Below are 21,039 nucleotides of genomic sequence, written 5' to 3' on the forward strand. Positions count from 1 at the left end.
TGAAAATTTCCAATACAATTTTCTATCAATTTTGGTCACATGCAAATGTTCGAACGTGGACAACAAATTGTTTTTTCTTTTTCTTATTCTCTTTCGCTAGTTTTTTTTTTTTTTTTTTTTTCGGTCAAAAATTCTCTTACATTAGTTGAGTCCTTGCACTTTTTGTTTGAATTAGTTATGGGAGTCCAATTAGTAACTGCAAAGTTTGGCTCTGCGCCCAATTTACCAAAAGAAAAGTACCTTTTTGGTCTCATACAGTTGCCATGTATTATCTGCATGACCAAGATTGATGGAAAATTATATGAAAATTTTCAAACAATCCAATGCTGAAGTTTTGGGGGGGGGGGGGGGGGGGGTGGTTGGGAAGGTAGAATTGCCTTTTTATAAAAAGTTAAGGTGGGTAATCAACTAAAATTAATGTTTAGGAGAGAAATAGGTAATTCTATACAAATTTGAAGAATTAATCGATAAATAGGTCAATATAAATATTCAAAGACATACTAGTTTTTTCGTATATAACGACGATACGAAATACACAAGGTTGATGAATCTACTAAAACTCACTCATTATTGTCCACAACCAAGGGTAAAATAACAGAAATTATATAGTTCGAATGTGTTCATCAAGTTGGAATAACAAAGACAAAGATTTATTCGTACACTTGGTCATGTCTTCGGTTGTTTCCATTTGTCAATGTTTTGTTTTACAAGAAAAAAGGGTCTGTTTGTTTCTATCTTCTATCTAGCAAGCAAGAGAAAAGGGTGAAGAAATGAACTAGGTAAAATTTGGGACATTTCGTTTTGGGCTTCAGTGAAAATTACAGACCCATATGAATAACAATGTGGGCCGACTCAAAATTCAGGTCTTACCCATTTAAAATTGTAGGCCTTCCAAGCATAAGCGGGCTTCTAAATGACCGAGGCCCGCCAGACATAGGCTGATTGTTAGCCGGATATATGGCCAATTTAGCTCGAAAATTAATCACGGGAGTAGGATTCTCTCTCTTTTAAATTTTCTTTCCTCCAGCCGCCTTCTCTCTCACTTTTCTTTCCCTATCTCTCTCTCATTTCTATTTTATTTTATTTTATTTTTTTGAGAAAAAAAAAAAAAAAAAAAAACCAGTCTACTGCTGAAAGGCTGGAAAATGTCACATATGGTAAAAAGTGACGCATATGAAAAAGTGGCACTGAAGAAGTCACCGTCAGCCATGGCTAATCAATGCAGACTCTCGTCGAATAATTTCTTTTAAAGTAGCATTACACTTACCATTTACTTGTACCATCTTTTTAATAGACGTAGGGTTCACTAACGCATGTGGATCTCATCTTCATTAGAGAGATAGTAAAAATGATGGTACAACTTGATGGTAAGATTAACATTTTTTGTTTCTTTTAACGTTTTTCAGTTTTGTAAACTTCAAATCAAATTTTTAGAAACTTTTTCTAACGAAAATTTGCTTTGGACCTTCACCTGTTTCTTTAGGTTAACGTTTTGTTTTGGGCTTTTTTGTTAAACAAAATGTAAGCCCAAATCATAACCTTCGCACGAAGCAATTGAAACTTTCATACAAAATCCCGTATATAACCCTCTTTCTCTCTCTCTCTCTCTCTCTCTCTCTCTTTCTCTCTCCACTTTTCAACTTGATGATCCGAAGCCTTTGACTCCACCGACAAGACTTCTCCGCCATGGCGATCCAGTTCAAATTCAGAAGCTCCGTCAACTTCGACGCGGTCGCCATCGACGGCCGAGCCTCCATCTCCGTTCGTGATCTCAAATCCAAGGTAATTCGCCACAAGAACCTCAACCTCTGCCAAGACTCCGATCTCCTCTTCTCTGACGCCGTAACCGGTCAAGGTCAGCTCTCTCCCGCCCTTTATCTTTATCAATAGCGTTTTTAGCTTTCAGTTTCTTGTTTTGTGTTTGGTTGCCGAGAAAATATCGATCGAGACGTTACAATTGGACATGAAGTATTTTGGAATTGTGTTTTTGTCCGTTTGGTTCGGAAACGCGTTAGAATTACAGTTTTTGTGTTTGGTTGAATGGAATTGGAATTAGGGTTTATGCATATTGTTAGCTACGTTTTCATATGCCTTTCGGTTTCGGATTGATTGCAGAGTACAACGACGAGAATATTCAAATTCCGTGTGGTTCAAGCGTGATAATTAAGAGAGTTCCTGCAGGATCAGTACATGTGGATCTGTAAGAAATCTATCTATTTGCTTTATAGAATCCATGCACGTTTTTTATTGGGATGCATATTAATTGGCGATGAAAGTTTGTTTATTGTCTCGGAATTTCGATTTATTTTTATGATCTTTTTACAGGCCTCACTTCAACTCGTGCCAGAATCTTCATAGCAAGGACTCTGTCGACGATAAATCACTTGTTGCAGCGGTTTGTTTCTTAAACGTATCGCTCGCATTTGAAGTTGCAGACTTGCATTTGGATGGTTCTTAGTCACATTTGAAGCTCTTGTTATATGTTTGCCTGATTGTTTATTTAATTTCTCTTATGTCTTTGGTGTTTCGCAGAATGCTGAGACTGTTGACTTTGATGACTTTGGGGTTGACTTGTATCCCATTCCTAAAGAAACCGTTTCCAGTTCTGATTTGGATCCAGAGAAGGATAACTTCATCTATGATTATCAACCAAATAGCGATAACTGCATCACAAGGTTTGATTGGTTCTTTTAATATTTATTCCCTAATGGTGTATGATTGTTTATTTTAATACTTCGGATATATGAATGTTTGGTAAATATTTGGTATTTATGCTGTGCATTATTTCAATTTGTATTAGGTATTCGGAGCCCGCTGTGAGAGGATGCCTGAAACGTGAAGCAAGTGGCATTAGTGATGCTATTCCAGGAGGTATGTGATTTGATTACAAACTTCAGGGGTTAGGCCTATGTTTGTTACTTGTATTAGTCTTTTCATGGGTTAGGCCTATGCTTACCATTCTGAATTTTTTTATATAGGTCATGCACACAGTGGAGTTGAACAAATCATAGTGCCTACAAAATCAAAGCCTGAAGAAGATGACATGAATGTGGAAAGGTAAGATATGCATTTGTTGTATCGTCTTATTGTTTTTCTGGTTCTTCGGTCTCAATGGTCTGACGTGTTTAATCTCTTGTAAATGAAGGGTGGGCAGTGCGAATCCCCTAGATACAGGGCATGCTAATTTGTCAACAGAGCTGAAATGCTCCCTATGCAATGCATATTTCAAGGAGGCTGTGATGATACCATGCTGCCAGCATAGTTTTTGTGAGAAATGTAAGTCTATGGTCTGATAGGTTTCCATCTGATGGTTTACTGTTGGGTAGTTTTTGTGAGAGATGGGGTGCTAGGTATTAGGATAGTTTTTGTGAGAGGTTGTGTGTTAGGTATTAGTAATTCTGGGCTGTAATCTGAATGTGATAACTTATGCACATTTTTGTGTCCAGGCATTTCTCAAGTGTTGCGAGAAAAGTGCAGATGTCCCAAGTGTTTTTCGACCAAATGCAGAGCAGAAGATTTGCTGCCGAATGTTTCTCTTAGGCAAGCAATTGAGCATTTCCTAGAATCCCAAAATTTAATCACTGCTCCAGATAATGATTGTTGCCAATATGCTCCAGGTAGGAGTTTCGCATATGTTTATTCTGACCTACCTTAACCCTGCTCCTGTGTTTAACTAGTTATTAATGTAAAAACAGATGGAGAATCTGGAATTCAAGCCAAAGATGTGTCTCGCGGCAATAATTTTTTACACAGAGAGCCAGAGGTGCCTCATTCTCCTGAAACAGGGACAGGATCTAATCATTTCTTTGCAGAATCTGCTTTTAACCCTCCTTTCAAAAAAGATGTTAAACCTGCAATCACGAAAAAAAGGCCACCTTGGGTTTCTTCAGAAGGTAGTATTTAACTTGGTCCTTTGTGACATTGCTGGAACTTTATCCGATTCTTGTTTTGGCATGTATCACCTTTTCTGACAATCTTGCTATTTACCAGGTTGTGACGAGAGCTTCTTGGAGAATGGAAAGCACAGAAAGGTATCCATTGTGAAAGTAGACATGTGAAAATTCTCATTTTTTTTTTGTTGGAACAAACTTCTAGTAACTCATTGTCTGGGAACTTATTTTAGGTTCCAAGTGCTAAGACAACAAATGCTATTTTTGGTTGTGTGACTTAAATTTTTTAATTTTTGGGGTGCATTGTTTGAATGTCTATACCTGTCTTTATGGGATCAGGGGAAACGTACCTGTTACATGTGTGGTTCTACAGACCATTTCATAAGAGACTGTCCAGTTGCTTCAAGCCCACATCCTATGCTTCATGCAGGTATGAAATAGGAGTTGCACACATTAATTTGTAGTTGCCATGAACTGTCGCCTGTGATGCTTACTAATTTGTGGATTTCAGGAAATGCAATATTTCCAGGAGCCATGCCAGGTTATGTACCACCATACTGGAATGGGGCTCCCTCACCTTGTGCCATGCCCTTTAGAAATCCATATGGAAATCATGCGATGACGGCGTTTGGTGCAAATATGGTCCCTCCTGCTCCTTATGCTGTTCCTACATACATGCCATCAATGTGTTACTCATTCCCTTCCTTTGGGTATGTTTATTTTCATCTTGAGTTGATTGCTGTACCTAAGAAATTCATTATCATCGGTCCTCAATCATGTGAAGTATTCTTCATCAATTGCATTATATTGACTTTGACACCAAACCATCTTGCAGTGGATACATGAGGATGAGAGGTGTTGCTCCTCTTCCAGGGACTAGCAAAGACTGCCATTTAAGTCATTCGGAATCCTTGGATCTTCATGGTCGGGAAAAGAGAAGAAAAGTTTCAAATGAGAATTTGAGGAGGTGAGTCGATATGTATCTGTGGTGATGCTGTCTTGATCTGAAATAATGTTTTGATTATCGTTAGTTAATATACCTGAATTTTAATGACTAATGAGTGGTTTTGTCCTGCATCAGAGAACAATCTCATGATTGTGACGATGACGAAGACCATGACTTAAACGAGAGACATTACTATGATGGGACAGAAAGACTACATGACCACAGATCTTGTATAAACAGGGAAAAGAGCATAAGTTACTCTGAGGAAGGCTCTACTAAAGGGTCCCAGAGGCAATATCGGCATCATAATCACACAGATGATGACAGGCTCGCAGTTGATGGTCAGTGGAAGAGTTCCCGTTTGGTGGTTGATGGTAGAGCTCCGAAGCAGTATCATTGCACGGAAAGATCAAGCTCAGAATTAGACGATGTGCCAAGTAGCTCCGGTTGCCATGAAGAGAGAAAGAAACACCACCATAGAAGCTCCAGAAAGCACAAGGATCGAAGAGAGCAGTGTGGCAGTGATTCCAGTTGGAGTCATCATCGAGATACCAAAGATGATAACAGAAAAGGGATCGAGCATGAATCCAAAAGGCACAGTCAGAAATATCGCAGCCACTCAGGATCTGGTATGGATCAAAGTGGTTCCAGTGATAAGAAGTTGCGGAAAGAGAGCAGTCACAGTTCTAGACACTCTAAGCACAGTGGAAAGAGTAATGTTGACGAGCGGAGTCATGACAGGTGGAAGATGGTTAGTGGGTCGGATGAAGATTGTGGAGAAGGTTATCAGTATTCTAGACAGAAAAGAAAACACTAGAAAACATCAGGACTGGTTTTTGAGGTAAATTGTGTAGATGAAGTCGCATGTCTAAACTTTGATGTTCTGTATGGTACTCTTTCGTTTCAGTTAGATTGTATTAATTTTGTTAGTTTTAGCTCCATTCTTGATAAAACCTGCTTATACTTGTTGAAAGCAACATATTTAGTGCACAGTAAACTCGGACTTGTGTAGGATACTTCTTGATCTAATGCCAATTCTCTGTTTATACTTGTTGAAACAGATCTGATTGATTCGGCTTTTGGACAGTAACTATTTGTTAATATCTGCTAACCCACCGCTTCACTTTTTAAGCTTGATCATAGAGGGAGAGGCTAGCATACAAAAGTTTTAACAAGAGCAGGAATTCTTGATGTAGTCATAGACTTGTATGCTTTTTGCTCATCCAGGAACGTACTTTTGCAGACATGTTAAAGCCGGTTGAAGGTATGTTCTCTTTCAGAGGAAAAAAAAGGTACAGAGATAGAAGCCATAAAACCAGGGGGATTAGAACAAAGTGAGTTGGATTTTGCTTTCTACACGTGGACTATTGTAAGTGTTTTTTTTCAAACTGTTTGGAGTTTTCAGTTACCTTAGAATTTTTTTGGTCCGGACTTAATGTTAAAAACGGAAGATTATACTGCATATTTTGTGAATGTGTATTGATGAGTATAGTAAGAATTTCATGTTTTTAGCGTCGGTTTCTCGGCCTGGCAAAGACCAATTTGTAAAGGGATTTTACATGCCAGATTCCGTCACTAAGGTAATGCGTCGCTAATAGTAAACTGTTTTTCTTTCTGTTTTCAGGTCAGATATTTACTTTCCTTCCCCAGGAAGATGCAATTGGACCCAATGCAGTCGTAACCCAACAGTCCAACGCAGCAATATTTACCAACTACTGCACAATTAAGAAGCTGCAAAGAAAGACGTTGACAGGAACTGCAAGTTTGCCACAAACTTATTCGAACGATCAAGGGCTCGATCGATTAAGGGCGATGGACAATATCAACCATCCCAATATGAAGTACCCCACCAATCTCGCTGGCCCTGGATCCCCTGGTTCCTGCAATAAGAAGTGGTCGCAGAGATTATTTCTACGGTTCTCACTTATTCATGGACAACCAAAGCTAGACAAGAGGACTCAAAAACGGGTACGTTCTGGTTGCAGTGTCTCAAACTAATCATTCGACGCCGCAACCTTAGTGTCTCCATTTCATGGGTCCTTACAGGGACTTGACATGCATGGACACTGAACTTGAACTGAAACCCTAAGCAATTAAAAATCTACGACCACAAGGGAATCATTCCGACTATCCTTGGGAGAAAATTAAAATGGTTTAACCTGATTTCAACTGTTCTGACAAGAAAAATTAAAACCTCGAACTTATTAAACTGCAAAATTATAATTACGAAACCTGTGACAAAGATTAGCTAGTACCCCCACCGGCGGCGGAGTTCCGTCTGCCGGTTTGGTTTTCACAACCTCGTAATGCCAAATGTACCTGTCCGGGTAACGCACTCCTGGCCAGGCTCAGGTCATACAATCTTCGTTCAATCCCGGTCGTAGTTTGGGAAAACATAGAACACTATTCATCGAAGGGCTGATTCCGAAAAGCTTTTGAATTTTAAAAGTGCTTTCAGATTACCAGAAACACTTTCTAGTGCTTTTCCAACGGTATAATTTCAAGTAAAATCATTTGAACTAAGAAAGTAAAAGGGTATATAAAACTGACTTTAAAAGGTTCCAGATTCTTGTTTAGCTCTTCTTCTAACCCCGGGCTCATTACCTTGTCAAGCTTGGCTTTTTATGTAACTGAAACCTGCTTAATTGAAGAAAATGGTTCAATGACAGCCTTTCTTATAACTTGTTGGCTTTGTAGTACGACTAGAAGTCAGCAAGTCTTGAGTTTGATTGGAAAAAGAAAATAAAAACTAATAAAAAAAATTTTAAATTATGAGTTTTAATTAAAAATTATCCTATAACTTTATTTAAAAATAAGGACAAGAGAAAGAAAAAAAAAACAAAAAACAAAAAAAAAACCTAACTAAAGGCATGGGCAAAGAGCATTTAACTAATCTTTCAGTTGTATAATCCTTTGACATAATCCAAGCATATTATATTTTTTTTAAATTAAAATTTTAAATTGAAGTGGGTTATGTTCTATTCAGAACCAAATCTGGAACGGTATGGTTGGGAGGGAGTCGGTTAGGTGTGGGTTGGTTTGGGGTAGGGGTGGGGCAATATAATTGACAACATTGTTGGACTCATCACCCATTTTTCTAGTAATGGTATTGAGCTATTAGCTATGCATGATTTTAACGGTGTAGACATTGACTTCTATCATGTTTTTTTATATTTTATTTTATTGCATTTTGGTCAAATAACTTGAAAATCTGAGACGAGTATATATCATTAAGTTTCATAAACAGTATAGAAAGTTTCATAAATAATGTCGTACTGTTAAGTTTCATAAACAGTGTAATATTGTTAAGTTTCATAAACGGTGTAGTTTTAAGTTTTATAAACAGTATAATATCATTAAATTTCATAAACAGTGTAGTAAGTTTCATAAACAGTTTGTGTGAGACCGTGCATCATTTTTTTATTTTTTATTTTTAAATATTAAAGTTATGTTTTTTTTCATTAAAATTTAGGTTTTTTTTATTGTTGTCATTTTTATTAAAATTTAAGAGTTTTTCATTAAAATTTACGTATTTTTCATTAAATAAAGTTATAACATAATTTTCTTTATTAAAATAAACTTATTCCAAGTCTCTTTTTATGAAGGTTCTCATAAAAAATGGTTAAATCAATTCAATCTATATATAAAGAAAATGGAAAAGGTGAATAATGATTTTGGTGTCACCAAGTTTCAACAAAAATATTTGGACAAAAATGTCCCAAGATAAAAAACTTCAAAGGCATCCCAAAATAATGCATTAAATAAGGTAGGGACATTTTTGTCATTTTAACAGTATATTTTTAATGATATATTTTTTTGTGTTTTTTTTTTAATTAATATCTCACAATATGCTAGTAATAATGTGATTCAATTTCTCTATTTTTAAACATGTTCTAAATATCTTAAGAGACATGTAATTCTGGTTATAAAAAAGGTCATTCGCACACAGATAATAATGTGATTAAATTAGTTGTCAAATGATTGTTTTTTTTTTTTTTACACATCCAAAATATCTTAAGAGGCGTGTAGTGCCGGTTATAAAAAAAAGTCATTAGCATATGGATAATAATGTGATTAAATTAGTTGTCGAATGATTGTTTTTTTTTTTTTTAATAAACGATATTATCTACACTAAGGGGGAGGGGTGAGCTTAGTCTCACAATAGGTCAGCAATAATGTGATTCAATCAGTTGTTTATTAAATATTATTTTCTCTATTTTAAACACGTTCAAAACATCTTAGGAAGAGTGTAATGCTGGTTATAAAAAAAATCTTTCGCAGGCAGATAATAATGTGATTAAATTAGTTGTCAAATGATTGTGTTTTTTTTTTTTAAGGGGGAGGGGTGGGCTTAGCCTTACAATGGGCTAGCAATAATGTGATTTAATCAGTTGTTTATTAAATATTATTTTCTCTATTTTTAAACACGTTTAAAACATTTTAAGAAGTGCGCAATGTCGTTTATAAAAAAAGGTTTTTTGCACGCGGATAATAATATAATTAAATTAGTTGTCAAATGATTGGTTTTTTTTTTTTTTTTTTTTTGACAAACGATATTATTTACACTAAAGTGAGGGAGGTGGGCTTAGCCTCACAATGAATTAGCAATAATGTGATTCAATCAGTTGTTTATTTAATATTATTTTCTCTATTTTTAAACACAATCAAAACATCTTAAAAGGCGTTTAATGCCGGTTATAAAAAAGATCTTTCGCACGCAGATAATAATGTGATTAAATTAGTTGTCAAATGATTGTTTTTTTTTTATTATTATTAATAAACGATGTTATTTACACTAAGGGGGATGGATGAGCTTAGCCTCACAATGGGCTAGTAATAATGTGATTCAATTAATTGTTTATTAAATATCTTAATGTAAATTCTATGAAGACCGATTTTATTATGTGAATTCAACTGCTTTAATTGGTTTATGAGGGTTTCTTCTAGCATGATCGAAGATAATTTATTTAGTTCAAATATTTGACTTTCTTTTTATCAATTTACGCATATAAATACAATTAAAACGTGTAAGCCACGCATAGTATGCCGTGATTCAAAAAATGTCTTCTGCACACGTGTGAGCGTCTGCATGAAGGCTAGTTGTAAGAATAAGGCAATAAGTTCAAGTTGTGACCTCATCATATAAACATCCTCTTTGAAGTCTATTCCTGCTATAGTGATCCACATCTGTTATTGCTGCAAATCCAAGACCATTTATTTGTCAATTAACACAAGTTAATGGGGTAATTTGCAATCTTGAATCCAAAATTGTGAGTTTAGGCTAGTTGGATATGCAATGTGCTCGTCTTCTTGCGCATTACCATTTTTGTAAATTGGAGTAGTCTAGACTGTCAACATGTATAGAAAGGAAATGTGAATCAGGAGATCAACATTACATACACATGCCACAAAGAGCTCGTTTGACATTGAGAGCAGAAATCAAAGATAGCGGTTCTTTTGAAACTTTTCACATACCTTCTCAATTTTTTATCGTCAAATCAAATGAATTGAAAAAGATCTATAACAAAAAATTAGCAAGGGTGTCTAAGAAATAAATGAGTGTGAAATCCCGTTCCCGGATTTCACTATTTAAAATTACATATTTTTGTATTATTAATTTCAACCCGTTTACATTTGCAGCGCATAATTTTTTTAGTAAAAGGAAGAAAACGCCCTTAATGGATAGAATTTTTTAGGACATATTTGATGCATATGTATTTTTTCATTTATCTTTATGTATTTGGATAGTTGTTGATACGAGCGCGTGAGCGTAAACGGAACATAATTTAGAGATATAACGAATGAGTTATTAACGTTTAAAGTCAAGGGCATTTTTTAGTAAATTTAACCTTCATTTCTAGAAGGCTCTGGCAAAATCTAGAGCAGTGAGGGAGTCACACGTGGACAACTGAGATGAAAAGAAAAGAAGAGAAAGGAGAGAGGAAAGGAAGGAGGCAGCCAATTAGAAAATGGGGGAAGATGATGGGTGAATGGGAAAAGGGGAAATGAGAGAAAGGAAGGAAAGAGAGAAGGGGGAGAGGAAACTCAGTGGGTTGGGTCACCGATGGACTCGCGAACCTAACGACAAATTGTGATTCCCGACGCAATTCTTTAGCATTTTTCCTGTGATCCAAGGTTTGCCATCACCTAAAAATAATCACCATCATCCCCTCATCAGTTTACACCTAAGAATTGACTAGGTTTTGTACCCGTTTTACAAAGAAATTCACGGTAGGTGTACGGGGTAGACAGCTGCAATTCTGCCATTTAGGAAAGCAACACTGTTGACTACCACCATGGTTTGACTCCTAGTGAGGCAGGGAACAAAGCCCAAATAGGTTTGGGGGCGGCGGAGCACCGGAGGTTACAGATCGAAGGCCACCATTTTTAGGGTTTTTAGCTGATCGAGGGACTTTCAGAGGGTTTCTTAGCCAAATTGGACTTCGACCCAGGTATGAAAGTTGTTCCCTTTGACTTGCTCTACATTTCTGTGGAATATGGTAATTTTTGGAGTTAGGTGATATTTTCCGACAAGTCGGGACGATAGACCACAGATTGCGACGGCGTGCGGGACAAGACCTCACCTGCCATTCCTATACTAATTTGGATAACTTGATTCCATATGTGATGTCCGATTGACGAAATCTCATCGTATGACTATAGTTTTGATAAAGACCGCCACTTGGTCATTATATGAATTGACGATCCGATCATTGGATCGTCACCAAACTTTAGTACACAATAGTACGTAATATTTGAGGACAATAGGAACTTACATATCGGGAATCCAATGTACGGATCTTCCTGAATTGGATTTCTAAGTTTGTAAAATCAAACGTTGACCGCCACTTAATCTTAGCGGTTGACAAAAATCCGACCGTTAGATCATAATGAAATCTTAGTATGTTGTTCTAGAAGACTAATGAGACTATTGAGAAGTTATGGATTAGAAATCTGATGGGCAGATCTTCCGATTTAGATTTCTAGGGTTGTGGACCCTATTCTCAATGGTTGGTTTTTTAGTCAAGTAGCTTGAGTTCTTCTAGCGTGTTGCTGATCTTAGAGTGTTGTTGAGATTCCATAGAGCTTATTGGGCTTAGCATGATTACATGTCTTCCTCGATTGACGTGCACCTCGATTTACGTATTGATGGCATCATATTGTGTTATGCTTGTTTATTTTATGTGATTTGACTTGTGTATTAAACTTGTTGTGGAGGGTGGTTGATCTGTATGTTTGACATTATGTGATGAAATGTAAGGGTCGGTAGTGGACCATGAACCCATTGTCATGGGGTTTGTTGCTTCGAGACTTGTTTCACATATCGTATCATTATTTCATTTCTCGTTTTGTTGAGCTTTTGTATTTTGAGTACTTGTTTCATGTCTTGTTCTTCGAGCGTTGCTATATTCCTTGGACTTCCGCTCAATTCCGTTGAATGATCCGGAACTCGGTTCCTTGCTCCGTCTGGATTCCGTTGAGAGGTCCGGAATCCCTCGTGATCCGCGATTTCGTTAAGTGGTCCAAAATCGTATCCAGCTCAGATTTCATGGAGTGGTTCGATATGCATTGTACTTCGCAATTTCGTTGAGCGGTCTGAAATCCTACTTAGTGTTTTGGTTCCGTTGAATGGTCCGGAACTCGTTGTTGATGGACTTCGTTGAGAGGTCTGAAATCGCATCATTTAACTTGTTGGTTCCTTGGATTTGATTTTAGCTTCATAAATGTAGGCTTTGGCTGAACTATTTCGCTCTAACCTTGCGTTTCGGTATATGGTATGTGTTATTGATTGATGTGATTATGGAATGATATTAGTTGTGATTATTGTCATTATGATTAGACTCATTAACCAATATGGCTAGAGATTTATGTTGCGTTTCGTCGAATGTTCCTCATGATGTTGCATGCCTGTTGTGTGGTATTATTTTGAGACATAGTGATTTATGTGATGATTGTTCGAGTGTAGTGAATGATGAACCACGAATGGCTTGATTCTTGTTTAGGGTACGTAGACCATCTAATAAGGAAGTTAGATACAACCATAAAGTATACAAAAAATTATTGGGATTCGATTCTCGAGTTGTGCTTTGCTATATCCCGAAGGCGGGGTATGGTAGATACACATGTAATTGGTGATGTCACGTGTCGATCCTGGATGTATGTCAGGATCAGGACGTGACAATGAGTATGTGAATAACACTTTTTTGGGTTGAGTGTGAATGTCACTATCCAACTAAAAATGAAATCTACCACAAAGTGATCTAGTGGTTGGTGATGAATTCTAGATCCGTATTTCACACGGCACATCTTAGGTTCAATTATTGGCGTTAGTGAATTGCACGATGTTGGCTAGGGGAGGCTGAAATGTCTCTGTGAGTCTTCCCAACCTTTGGAAAAAAATAGAGAGAAACTAAAAGGATAAGCTATTTATAAATCATGATTAACTTTAGCAGCTATAAATAAGGTTTATGATTCTTACAACAACCAAGTCGTTGTAGTATAGTGGTAAGTATTCCCGCCTGTCACGCGGGTGACCCGGGTTCGATCCCCGGCAACGGCGTTGATCTTTTTTCAATTCCGACGACTTTTGCTACTCATTTTGCGTCAATACGACGTCGCACTGCTGTTTATCTTCTTCTTGTTTCATCTCTCTCCCCTCCTCGAAAACCAAAGTCTCTCAGTCTTTTCTGTGTTTCTCTTCCATTCTTCAAATTCAATTTTCAGCCTTTCACGATCCCCGTATTTGGAATTGAGATTGCATTTACTGACACTGGTAGCATATGGGTTGGAACGAGGCACCTGGGTCGGGGCAGCAAACCGGCCCGAGCGGGGGAGAACCGGGTCCAAACAGCATCAGCAGCGACCCGGGCGCGGCACGGCGGTTCCCGCCGGCGGCTCAGCCGGAGATCATGAGAGCCGCCGAAAAGGACGACCAGTACGCCTCCTTCGTCTACGACGCTTGCCGCGACGCCGTCCGCCACCTCTTGGGTTCGTTAATTGCTTATTACGATTTCAATTAAGGTCTTAATTGAGCTAGTCAGTACTAACATTCGGCGTTTTGTGTGTTTTAGGTACGAGAGTTGCTGTAGCTTACCAGAACGAGGTTGGGTTCTTTTCAAAGTTTTGAACTTTAACCCCTGGGAATTGGGATATTTACAGTTAGCCTCCAACCATGGAGTTCTTCACTCTATCTGTTTTGGGTTTTGGGTTTTGGCAGACGAAGCTTCTTGGGCAAGTGCTTTATTACGTTTTGACAACAGGGTCCGGCCGGCAAACACTTGGGGAAGAGTATTGCGACATCACTCAGGTTGATCCACTTGGCTTCTAATTATCTCACATTTGAAATTCCTTTCTTACTTGTGTAGTTGATCCGAACATGTGCTCGGCTAAATGCTCTTAACCGATTGAGCTACGCACCTTGTTTTATTAGTTGCTTAGGTGATTCTAACCCGACCTCGGTTGCAAGTATAAATGCTATTAACCAATTGAGCCATAAGCGCCTTGCTTTGTTACTTGTGTAGTTGACGCTTGATACTTGTGTTTTCAGGTTGCAGGACCTTATGGACTGCCTCCGACCCCGGCAAGGCGGGCACTTTTCATTGTGTACCAGACAGCTCTTCCTTATATTGCAGAACGAATTAGGTTCCAACTCCCCACCCGCTTTTTATCATCTACTTATGTTATTTTGGTGTTAGTTTTAGCAAGCTGTGACTGTGAGTGTACTCATGTCTGTTTTCAAATGCACCCTACACAGCTCTAGAGCTGCTAACCGTGGCATAGCCCTTGCTGATTCCGAAGTGCTCTATGGCTACAGTGCTTCATTGAGCAATGATGCTCAATCTTCTTCAACTATTCATGCTTCAACTGCCTCTACATCTGGGCCATCTGTTTCAGCTTTGAGAAGATTAAAAGAGAAGTTCAACGGGTTATGGATTTCGTTAGTCTGGCGATGGCCTACGGTATACTTATCCACCCCTTATCTTTATTTATAAGTTGATTGTTGGGTGGAATTTATGCTATCATGTTTGGCTATCTTTCTGTGTCACTGCTTTCGATTGGTGATCGTATAATGTGGATTGAATGCCTTTTGTAGTTAACATATCTGTGATGATGGTCCCTCCAGGTGCTTCCTATAGCTCGAGAATTTTTGCAATTGGTTATTCGTGCTAACCTCATGTTCTTTTACTTTGAAGGTGATTCGTGCATTTAGAGGGTTCATGTATTGTAGTGTAAGTTCTAATAGTGAACTTGGGGAAGAAATTGATTTTCTTGCTGTTGTTGATTCTCTGCAGGCCTTTTCTATCATATATCAAAACGAACAGCAGGTATTCGTTATGTGTTCATCGGAAAACCATCTAACCAAAGGCCCAGGTATGGAGTTCATATTCTAATGGAGTATCCTTTAGTTGCTTCTGTAAGAAGTTTACACGAAAGGTTATCATTTGTTGATTACTCCTTCCTGCTAGTATCAGCAAGTTCTTTCACCTGCACTTGCTCTCTTTTATGAGCTATATATATCACAGATTGAGCATATCTTAGCATTCTGGTGCTCGTAGTTTTCACATTGATGATTGAAAGGATCGGCAGTCATCAGATTTGATTTATAAAAGTAAAACAGATTGAGCACTTCTTAATTGTATAGCAATTCGTTATCCATAAAATTCAGACTCGTTTGATTGGATCCCATGCAGATACCAAATTTTAGGCGTATTTCTATTGATTCAGCTTTGTATCATAGCTGCTGAAGGACTGAGGCGCAGCAATTTATCCTCTATTTCAAGTTCAGCTCGTCAGACTTTTGGTACACACCAAACTTCTGCAGGTCAGTATGTTTGTAACCTTTTTATATGTATTATCTTGATTCAGCCTGTGAAAGTAATATTGCATATCTTAGGTAAGAGAATAAGTTGAGCCGAAATAAAAAGCGACAATGTTAACTTCAAACATTGTTTACCGAGCTGCCAATTTTTGTTAGAGTACATGTCATTGAATATCTTTGTAGCTACAACTGCAATATGTAACCTTGATTGTTTATAGGTCGAGATTTGCCTGTGTTAAATGAGGAAGGTAATTTGATATCTGCGGATGCTGCCAAGGGAAGTTGGGTCTCTGAATCTTCAGCTTCAGAGGTATACATTCCAAACTTTTTCTCTCTTTTGAGGGTGGTTGAATTCTTATTTTTCCCTTTGGTTGCCTAGGCGTGTTCTTCTATAAGATAAACCGAGAACATAAACAAAAATACAAAGTTATAAGTTTGTGCAAATAATACTGCAAAACAACTTGCTAAGTTGGTTCGAAAGCTGGAAATCATAAGCATAACTATCATGAAATCTCTTTTGAATAATGTAGTTGACTTACTCGATTTTGTTGCCTCCTTCTAGTCTCAGGCCAGCGGGACCAGCAAATGCACACTCTGTTTGAGTAATCGCCAATACCCAACAGCCACACCTTGCGGTCACGTATTTTGCTGGTACTGTCAAGTTTTCATTTTCATTATTCTCTCTCTCTGTCTCTCCCCCTGGTTTAATAACATGCTCTATTTGCAGGAGCTGCATTATGGAATGGTGCAATGAAAAGCCAGAATGCCCTCTCTGCCGGACTCCCATAACTCATTCGAGCCTAGTTTGCTTGTACCATTCAGATTTCTAGCATTTGATCGTGCCATCGTAATCAACCACAGCATTTGCCATTCGGTAAACAGAAACAAAAAACCGACTTGCAGTGAAGCATCTTGCCCTCGAATTCAACGATGGCAAGGATGTTTATGCAGTTACCGTCTTTACAAGAATATGATAAATAGGTTAGGAACGGATGCACCACCTATGTGCCTTATAGAAGTTAGAATGGTGCCTATAAACCTGTAATCTCGTCGTCGGCATGCGGTTGAGCTCGCATGTCACCTGAGAAAATGAAATACTTCTCTCCGGCCTGTTGTAGCCGCGCTTAACTGCAGTGTTGATATTTGATGCAGTGGTAATTTTCCTTTTTACAAATGTTATTTTGTTCTAAATTAATCTAAACTGCGGAAAGGAAAATTAAAACGTGGGTGCACTAATAGAGCGTATTCACTCTATCCAATGAGATCGCACTTATGTACGCAATGAAACTCGAGTACTTTTTTTTTTTTTTTTTTTTTTTTAAATATTAGAAGTAATATTACTATTTTTAATTTACAATTAAAAAGTGGAGGGGGTGTTTTGAGTCCAGAACTCATGGTTGAAGAAGACGACCCTATCCATAAGGGGCGGATATAACTCAAGTTTTAATATTTCCTTTTTGACAAGTAATAGAATGTCTACGAGCGTTTTGATATTCTACATTAATTTATATTAATTATTTATCCTATTAACGCTATTGTTTGTCAAAAAATAAAACAAAATTATTAGTTGTGTACATTTGAGAAGGAAGGAGCTACTTGTTGGGCTTAGCCCACCTATTTTACCAACAAAAAAAGAAGAGATAACGGGCTCAACTAAATCTCATCCGTCTAAGTTCATGATCACGAAATGGACCGTCAGATCACCCTCTTCCCTCCCTCCTTTATATACCAAACAAAATGTGTCAATCAAAGCCTCTACTGAAGCAAATTAGGGTTTTTTGCAAGAAAACGCCGAAAGCGCCGAAGCTCAGTGTTTCTCTGATCTCCTCCGATTTCACCCAACAACATGGCGGCTGCTACCCAGATGAGCAAGAAGCGAAAGGTAAACCCTAACCCTAGAACACCCCAGAACCCTAATCACCTATTTCGCATCATATCAAATCTCAAATTATTATACAGTCAGTCAATCACTCAAATTATTATACAGTCAGTCAATCAATCAGTCGTGTTTTGTTCTGTGATTTGATAGTTTGTGGCCGACGGAGTTTTCTTCGCCGAGCTGAACGAGGTTCTGACCAGAGAGCTGGCGGAGGACGGCTACTCCGGCGTCGAAGTCAGGGTCACCCCTGTCCGCACTGAGATCATCATCCGAGCCACTCGCACTCAAAACGTCCTCGGTAAATCTCACTCTTGATATGTAATTCTGTTTGTTAATCGAATTTACTGAGATTAATTTTGATAATTACGTATTAGTTTAAATATCTATGTATTTATATGTGTGCCTATATGTGCAATAGGCGAGAAGGGAAGGAGGATTAGGGAGCTGACATCTATTGTTCAGAAGAGATTCAAGTTCCCCGAGAACAGCGTCGAGCTCTATGCTGAGAAGGTGAACAACAGAGGACTCTGTGCCATTGCTCAGGCTGAATCTCTCCGATACAAGCTCCTGGGAGGCCTCGCTGTTCGCAGGTTCAATTCATTTTTCATTTTGTTATCTCAATACAAAATTCATATAATTATGTTAGAAGTCATCTTTTCAGCGAGTAGGCTATGATGTAGTTGTTGCCGACCTCGTGTCTGAGGATGACGATAATTGCTCATTCCATCTATATTTTGTTAGCTTAGGATTGATAAATTCATGTTCTTTCCCGGCTTTGGTTATTGGATGGAGAAATTATAATCATTGAATGGTTCCGAATCACACGTTACACCACACGGAAGGCAATCAGCATTGTTTTTTTATACTTTATACCTGTAGCTCGTTGCCCGTGAACCATTGGGTTGATTTTATCAATGCTCAAATTAAAACCTTGTTGGAGTTTGTCAGGCTTCTTGTGCAACTGTTAAGGTGCTTGGAGTTTGGGATATTTCCCACATCTTTAAGAGTTCTTGAACTACTTTCCGTTTACATATAATTATCCGACGATATGTTGACATGTTGTGTTGTTACTGAGATATTTTGATTTTATAGGGCTTGCTATGGTGTGCTGAGATTCGTCATGGAGAGTGGTGCAAAGGGATGTGAGGTATCCCTTAAGTCTCCTTTTGTCCTTTTGAACAATTAATGAAGTCTTTTTAGTCGGGGTGTTGAAATTGGCTCCTGAAATCTAATCTTAATCTTTTTGCAGGTTATTGTTAGTGGAAAGCTCAGGGCAGCACGTGCCAAGTCAATGAAGTTTAAGGATGGGTACATGATTTCCTCTGGTCAGCCCGTCAATGAGTACATTGACTCAGCCGTGAGGCACGTTCTTCTTAGACAGGTTAGCTTCTTCTCGTACCGATCTTTTGTTGCAACTTGCAAATGAAGCGATCCTGTGATTTTTGCTTATTTTCTTTTCGACAAGTGTAGTTAATTGTGTCTTTGCTCTGGCAACTGCAACAGGGTGTGCTTGGTATTAAGGTGAAGATCATGCTTGACTGGGATCCCAAGGGCAAGCAGGGACCAATGACTCCATTGCCTGATTTGGTGACCATCCACACCCCCAAGGAAGAACAGTATCTTCCCGTTCCACCCGCAGCAATCAACATAGAGCCAGTTCCAGTTGCAGTAGCTTAAACTGAGTTAGTTGTTTGGGTCTGTTTTTCCAACGACATTGCTATGTAGCATTATGTTAGCAAACAGGTTTTTGTTGAAATCAGGAGAGGAAGAATACTATTTTGTTATTTGATAAACTCCTCGGGTTTTCGTATTTCGGTTTTGTTCACGTTACTTTTGTTTTCAAATGAGTGAAAAATGATGGTGAATTGCCTCTGATGTCTGTATCTTTCAACCCACTTGTTATTAGAGAAATAAACTGGTAACATTACACCAAACTGATTTGTTCTGTGTATCGATGCATTTCAAAGAGCGTTGATCATGGCCGAAAAGAAAAACCGCAGACTCCCGCAACGACAGCGGAAACACAAACAAGATCAAAAGGCACAGTGGAGACGATGTTGATCAAAAACAAAGTCTGGTACCTTTGGAGACGTACACCCCCCAATTGCCTGACCACCTTGTTTTCCAAATTCTCGAAACCTTTGCCGCCAAACCCGCCGTTGGGGCCAGCATTCTTTCGAACCAATGTGCACGCGCATGGTCCTTAGTTGCCCTATTACATTTTGACTACGATGAGCAGCCTTTGGGTAACTATTGTAAGAAGAGGATATCGTTCACTAGGTTCTAGCAAAGGTCTCCGAAGCGCTACGAGAAAGATGAAGTGTGATGTGGACAATTTATGCTTCGAATGAAGTGTTTACAAGGCTTCGCGATCATAGGTAAGTGGTTGAATCTTGCAGTTGAGAGTAATTTTTTTTTTTTTTGTCAAACGATGGATTTGTTAGATTAGGGAGCTGACGGGTTCGGACCCACGCCATGGTGCAAGGGCAACTCTCCTCTTTACCACAGTGGTATAAGACCATTTGCCAGTTGAGAGTAACGTTAAAGAGTTAGACATCAGCCCTTGTACTCATCACAAAGCATGGAACGCCACCGGCAGATACGCCATGCCGCAGACAGTTTTCAGTACAAAATCTTTAACCACCCTAAATTTTGGAGAGCGTAAGAATAAAGGACAAGAACATGAGTTCCACAAGTCTTCCATATATATCTTTGAAAACTATGCCCCTCGAATACGTGCATTTGCACGATCACATGAGATTAATTTCTGGGTGTCCTAGCGAGTGTTTGTCCCTTACTTCATGTGGTTTACGGAGTAACGCTAAACTTTCGAGCTCGAGCCCCAAATCCTTGGAGGTTATTAGGTGTTTCCCATTCAATACCGTTTTACATGCTCTGGAAACGCGAGGATTAAAGTTGAAGCTATAGATATTGAATCATTTAGATATTGAGCTAGTGATAGATTTCACTTTGGGATGCGCGGCATTGATATTTGCTCTTGTCAAACACTTAGACATCTAGAGTTGTCCAATGCATGGTTTCTAGGGCAATGGATTGAAGACGTCAGCTCAGGGTTTCGTCCCCTTAAGAGTTTGGTGTTACTCAGATTCCGGCAAATGGTTGTCATCCGATGGTGTAGACATAATCAGCATCTACAACTAGTATTCTGTGGATGCGATCATGGTGCTGGTGGTTGCGTTGTGAAGGCCAAGATCAATACTCCAAATTTACTTTCTTTTGTTCTTAATATTTCTCGTTCAAATCTCCGCGTGTTTTGTGATTTGTTGTCCAACTTTTCCTTGAACGCTCCAAATTTACGGGGGGCTGCAATCAACTTCAACTTCAGCTTTGAAGAAGAGGATTTTTACTGATATGATAAATTTTTTCAGGAATTTTATGTACCATTATATTGTTTGATTGATATAATTTTTGTTGTTGAATGTTTAGGCTCACATCTTTCCAGAAGATGTGAGAAATAGGTACCCTTCACCATTGCCTCTTCTCG

The 21,039-nt window shown here is 38.4% G+C and overlaps 3 protein-coding genes and 1 non-coding gene across 10 annotated transcripts; all 4 read left to right on the top strand.

The window, feature by feature from the left end:
* The first annotated feature begins 1,596 nt into the window (after positions 1–1,596).
* Positions 1,597–6,966, top strand: LOC137718267 (uncharacterized). 6 transcript variants are annotated; one of them, XR_015965461.1, is made up of 16 exons: positions 1,597–1,855; positions 2,116–2,200; positions 2,326–2,395; positions 2,533–2,675; positions 2,801–2,871; positions 2,979–3,057; positions 3,146–3,276; positions 3,447–3,617; positions 3,696–3,893; positions 3,991–4,031; positions 4,230–4,320; positions 4,402–4,600; positions 4,726–4,857; positions 4,972–5,677; positions 5,969–6,205; positions 6,461–6,966. XR_015965461.1 is itself a non-coding variant. In XM_088698788.1 (15 exons), exons 1-14 carry the CDS (start codon positions 1,687–1,689, stop codon positions 5,651–5,653), a joined length of 2,262 nt encoding a protein of 753 aa, XP_088554914.1. In that variant the 5' UTR covers positions 1,597–1,686; the 3' UTR covers positions 5,654–5,677; positions 5,898–6,205. The 6 variants fall into 6 exon arrangements, 2 of the variants coding, with proteins under 2 accessions (XP_088554914.1, XP_068313888.2); XR_015965462.1 differs by having other exon boundaries at positions 6,064–6,205; XR_011065864.2 differs by having other exon boundaries at positions 6,080–6,205.
* Positions 6,967–13,291: 6,325 nt separating this feature from the next.
* On the top strand, positions 13,292–16,829 carry LOC137718338 (peroxisome biogenesis factor 10). Of its 2 annotated transcripts, none has more exons than XM_068457867.2 (11): positions 13,292–13,824; positions 13,908–13,939; positions 14,054–14,143; positions 14,384–14,478; positions 14,591–14,795; positions 14,960–15,029; positions 15,129–15,207; positions 15,528–15,658; positions 15,874–15,965; positions 16,218–16,306; positions 16,383–16,829. In XM_068457867.2, exons 1-11 carry the CDS (start codon positions 13,617–13,619, stop codon positions 16,483–16,485), a joined length of 1,194 nt encoding a protein of 397 aa, XP_068313968.2. In that variant the 5' UTR covers positions 13,292–13,616; the 3' UTR covers positions 16,486–16,829. The 2 variants fall into 2 exon arrangements, with proteins under 2 accessions (XP_068313968.2, XP_068313969.2); XM_068457868.2 differs by having other exon boundaries at positions 16,224–16,306; positions 16,383–16,621.
* On the top strand, positions 13,325–13,396 carry TRNAD-GUC (transfer RNA aspartic acid (anticodon GUC)). Its single transcript has one exon. It is a non-coding gene; the product is annotated as a tRNA-Asp (tRNA).
* Positions 16,830–17,381: 552 nt separating the features above from the next.
* LOC137718384 (small ribosomal subunit protein uS3x) lies at positions 17,382–19,409 on the top strand. Its single transcript, XM_068457923.2, has 6 exons — positions 17,382–17,537; positions 17,685–17,832; positions 17,953–18,124; positions 18,627–18,681; positions 18,784–18,915; positions 19,038–19,409. The coding sequence occupies exons 1-6, from the start codon at positions 17,502–17,504 to the stop codon at positions 19,209–19,211; spliced, it is 717 nt and encodes a 238-aa protein (XP_068314024.1). The 5' UTR covers positions 17,382–17,501; the 3' UTR covers positions 19,212–19,409.
* Positions 19,410–21,039: the final 1,630 nt, after the last annotated feature.

This window comes from Pyrus communis, chromosome 8, assembly GCF_041283825.1.
Source record: "Pyrus communis isolate YQ-2024b chromosome 8, ASM4128382v1, whole genome shotgun sequence".
In the NCBI taxonomy this organism is placed as follows: domain Eukaryota; kingdom Viridiplantae; phylum Streptophyta; class Magnoliopsida; order Rosales; family Rosaceae; genus Pyrus; species Pyrus communis.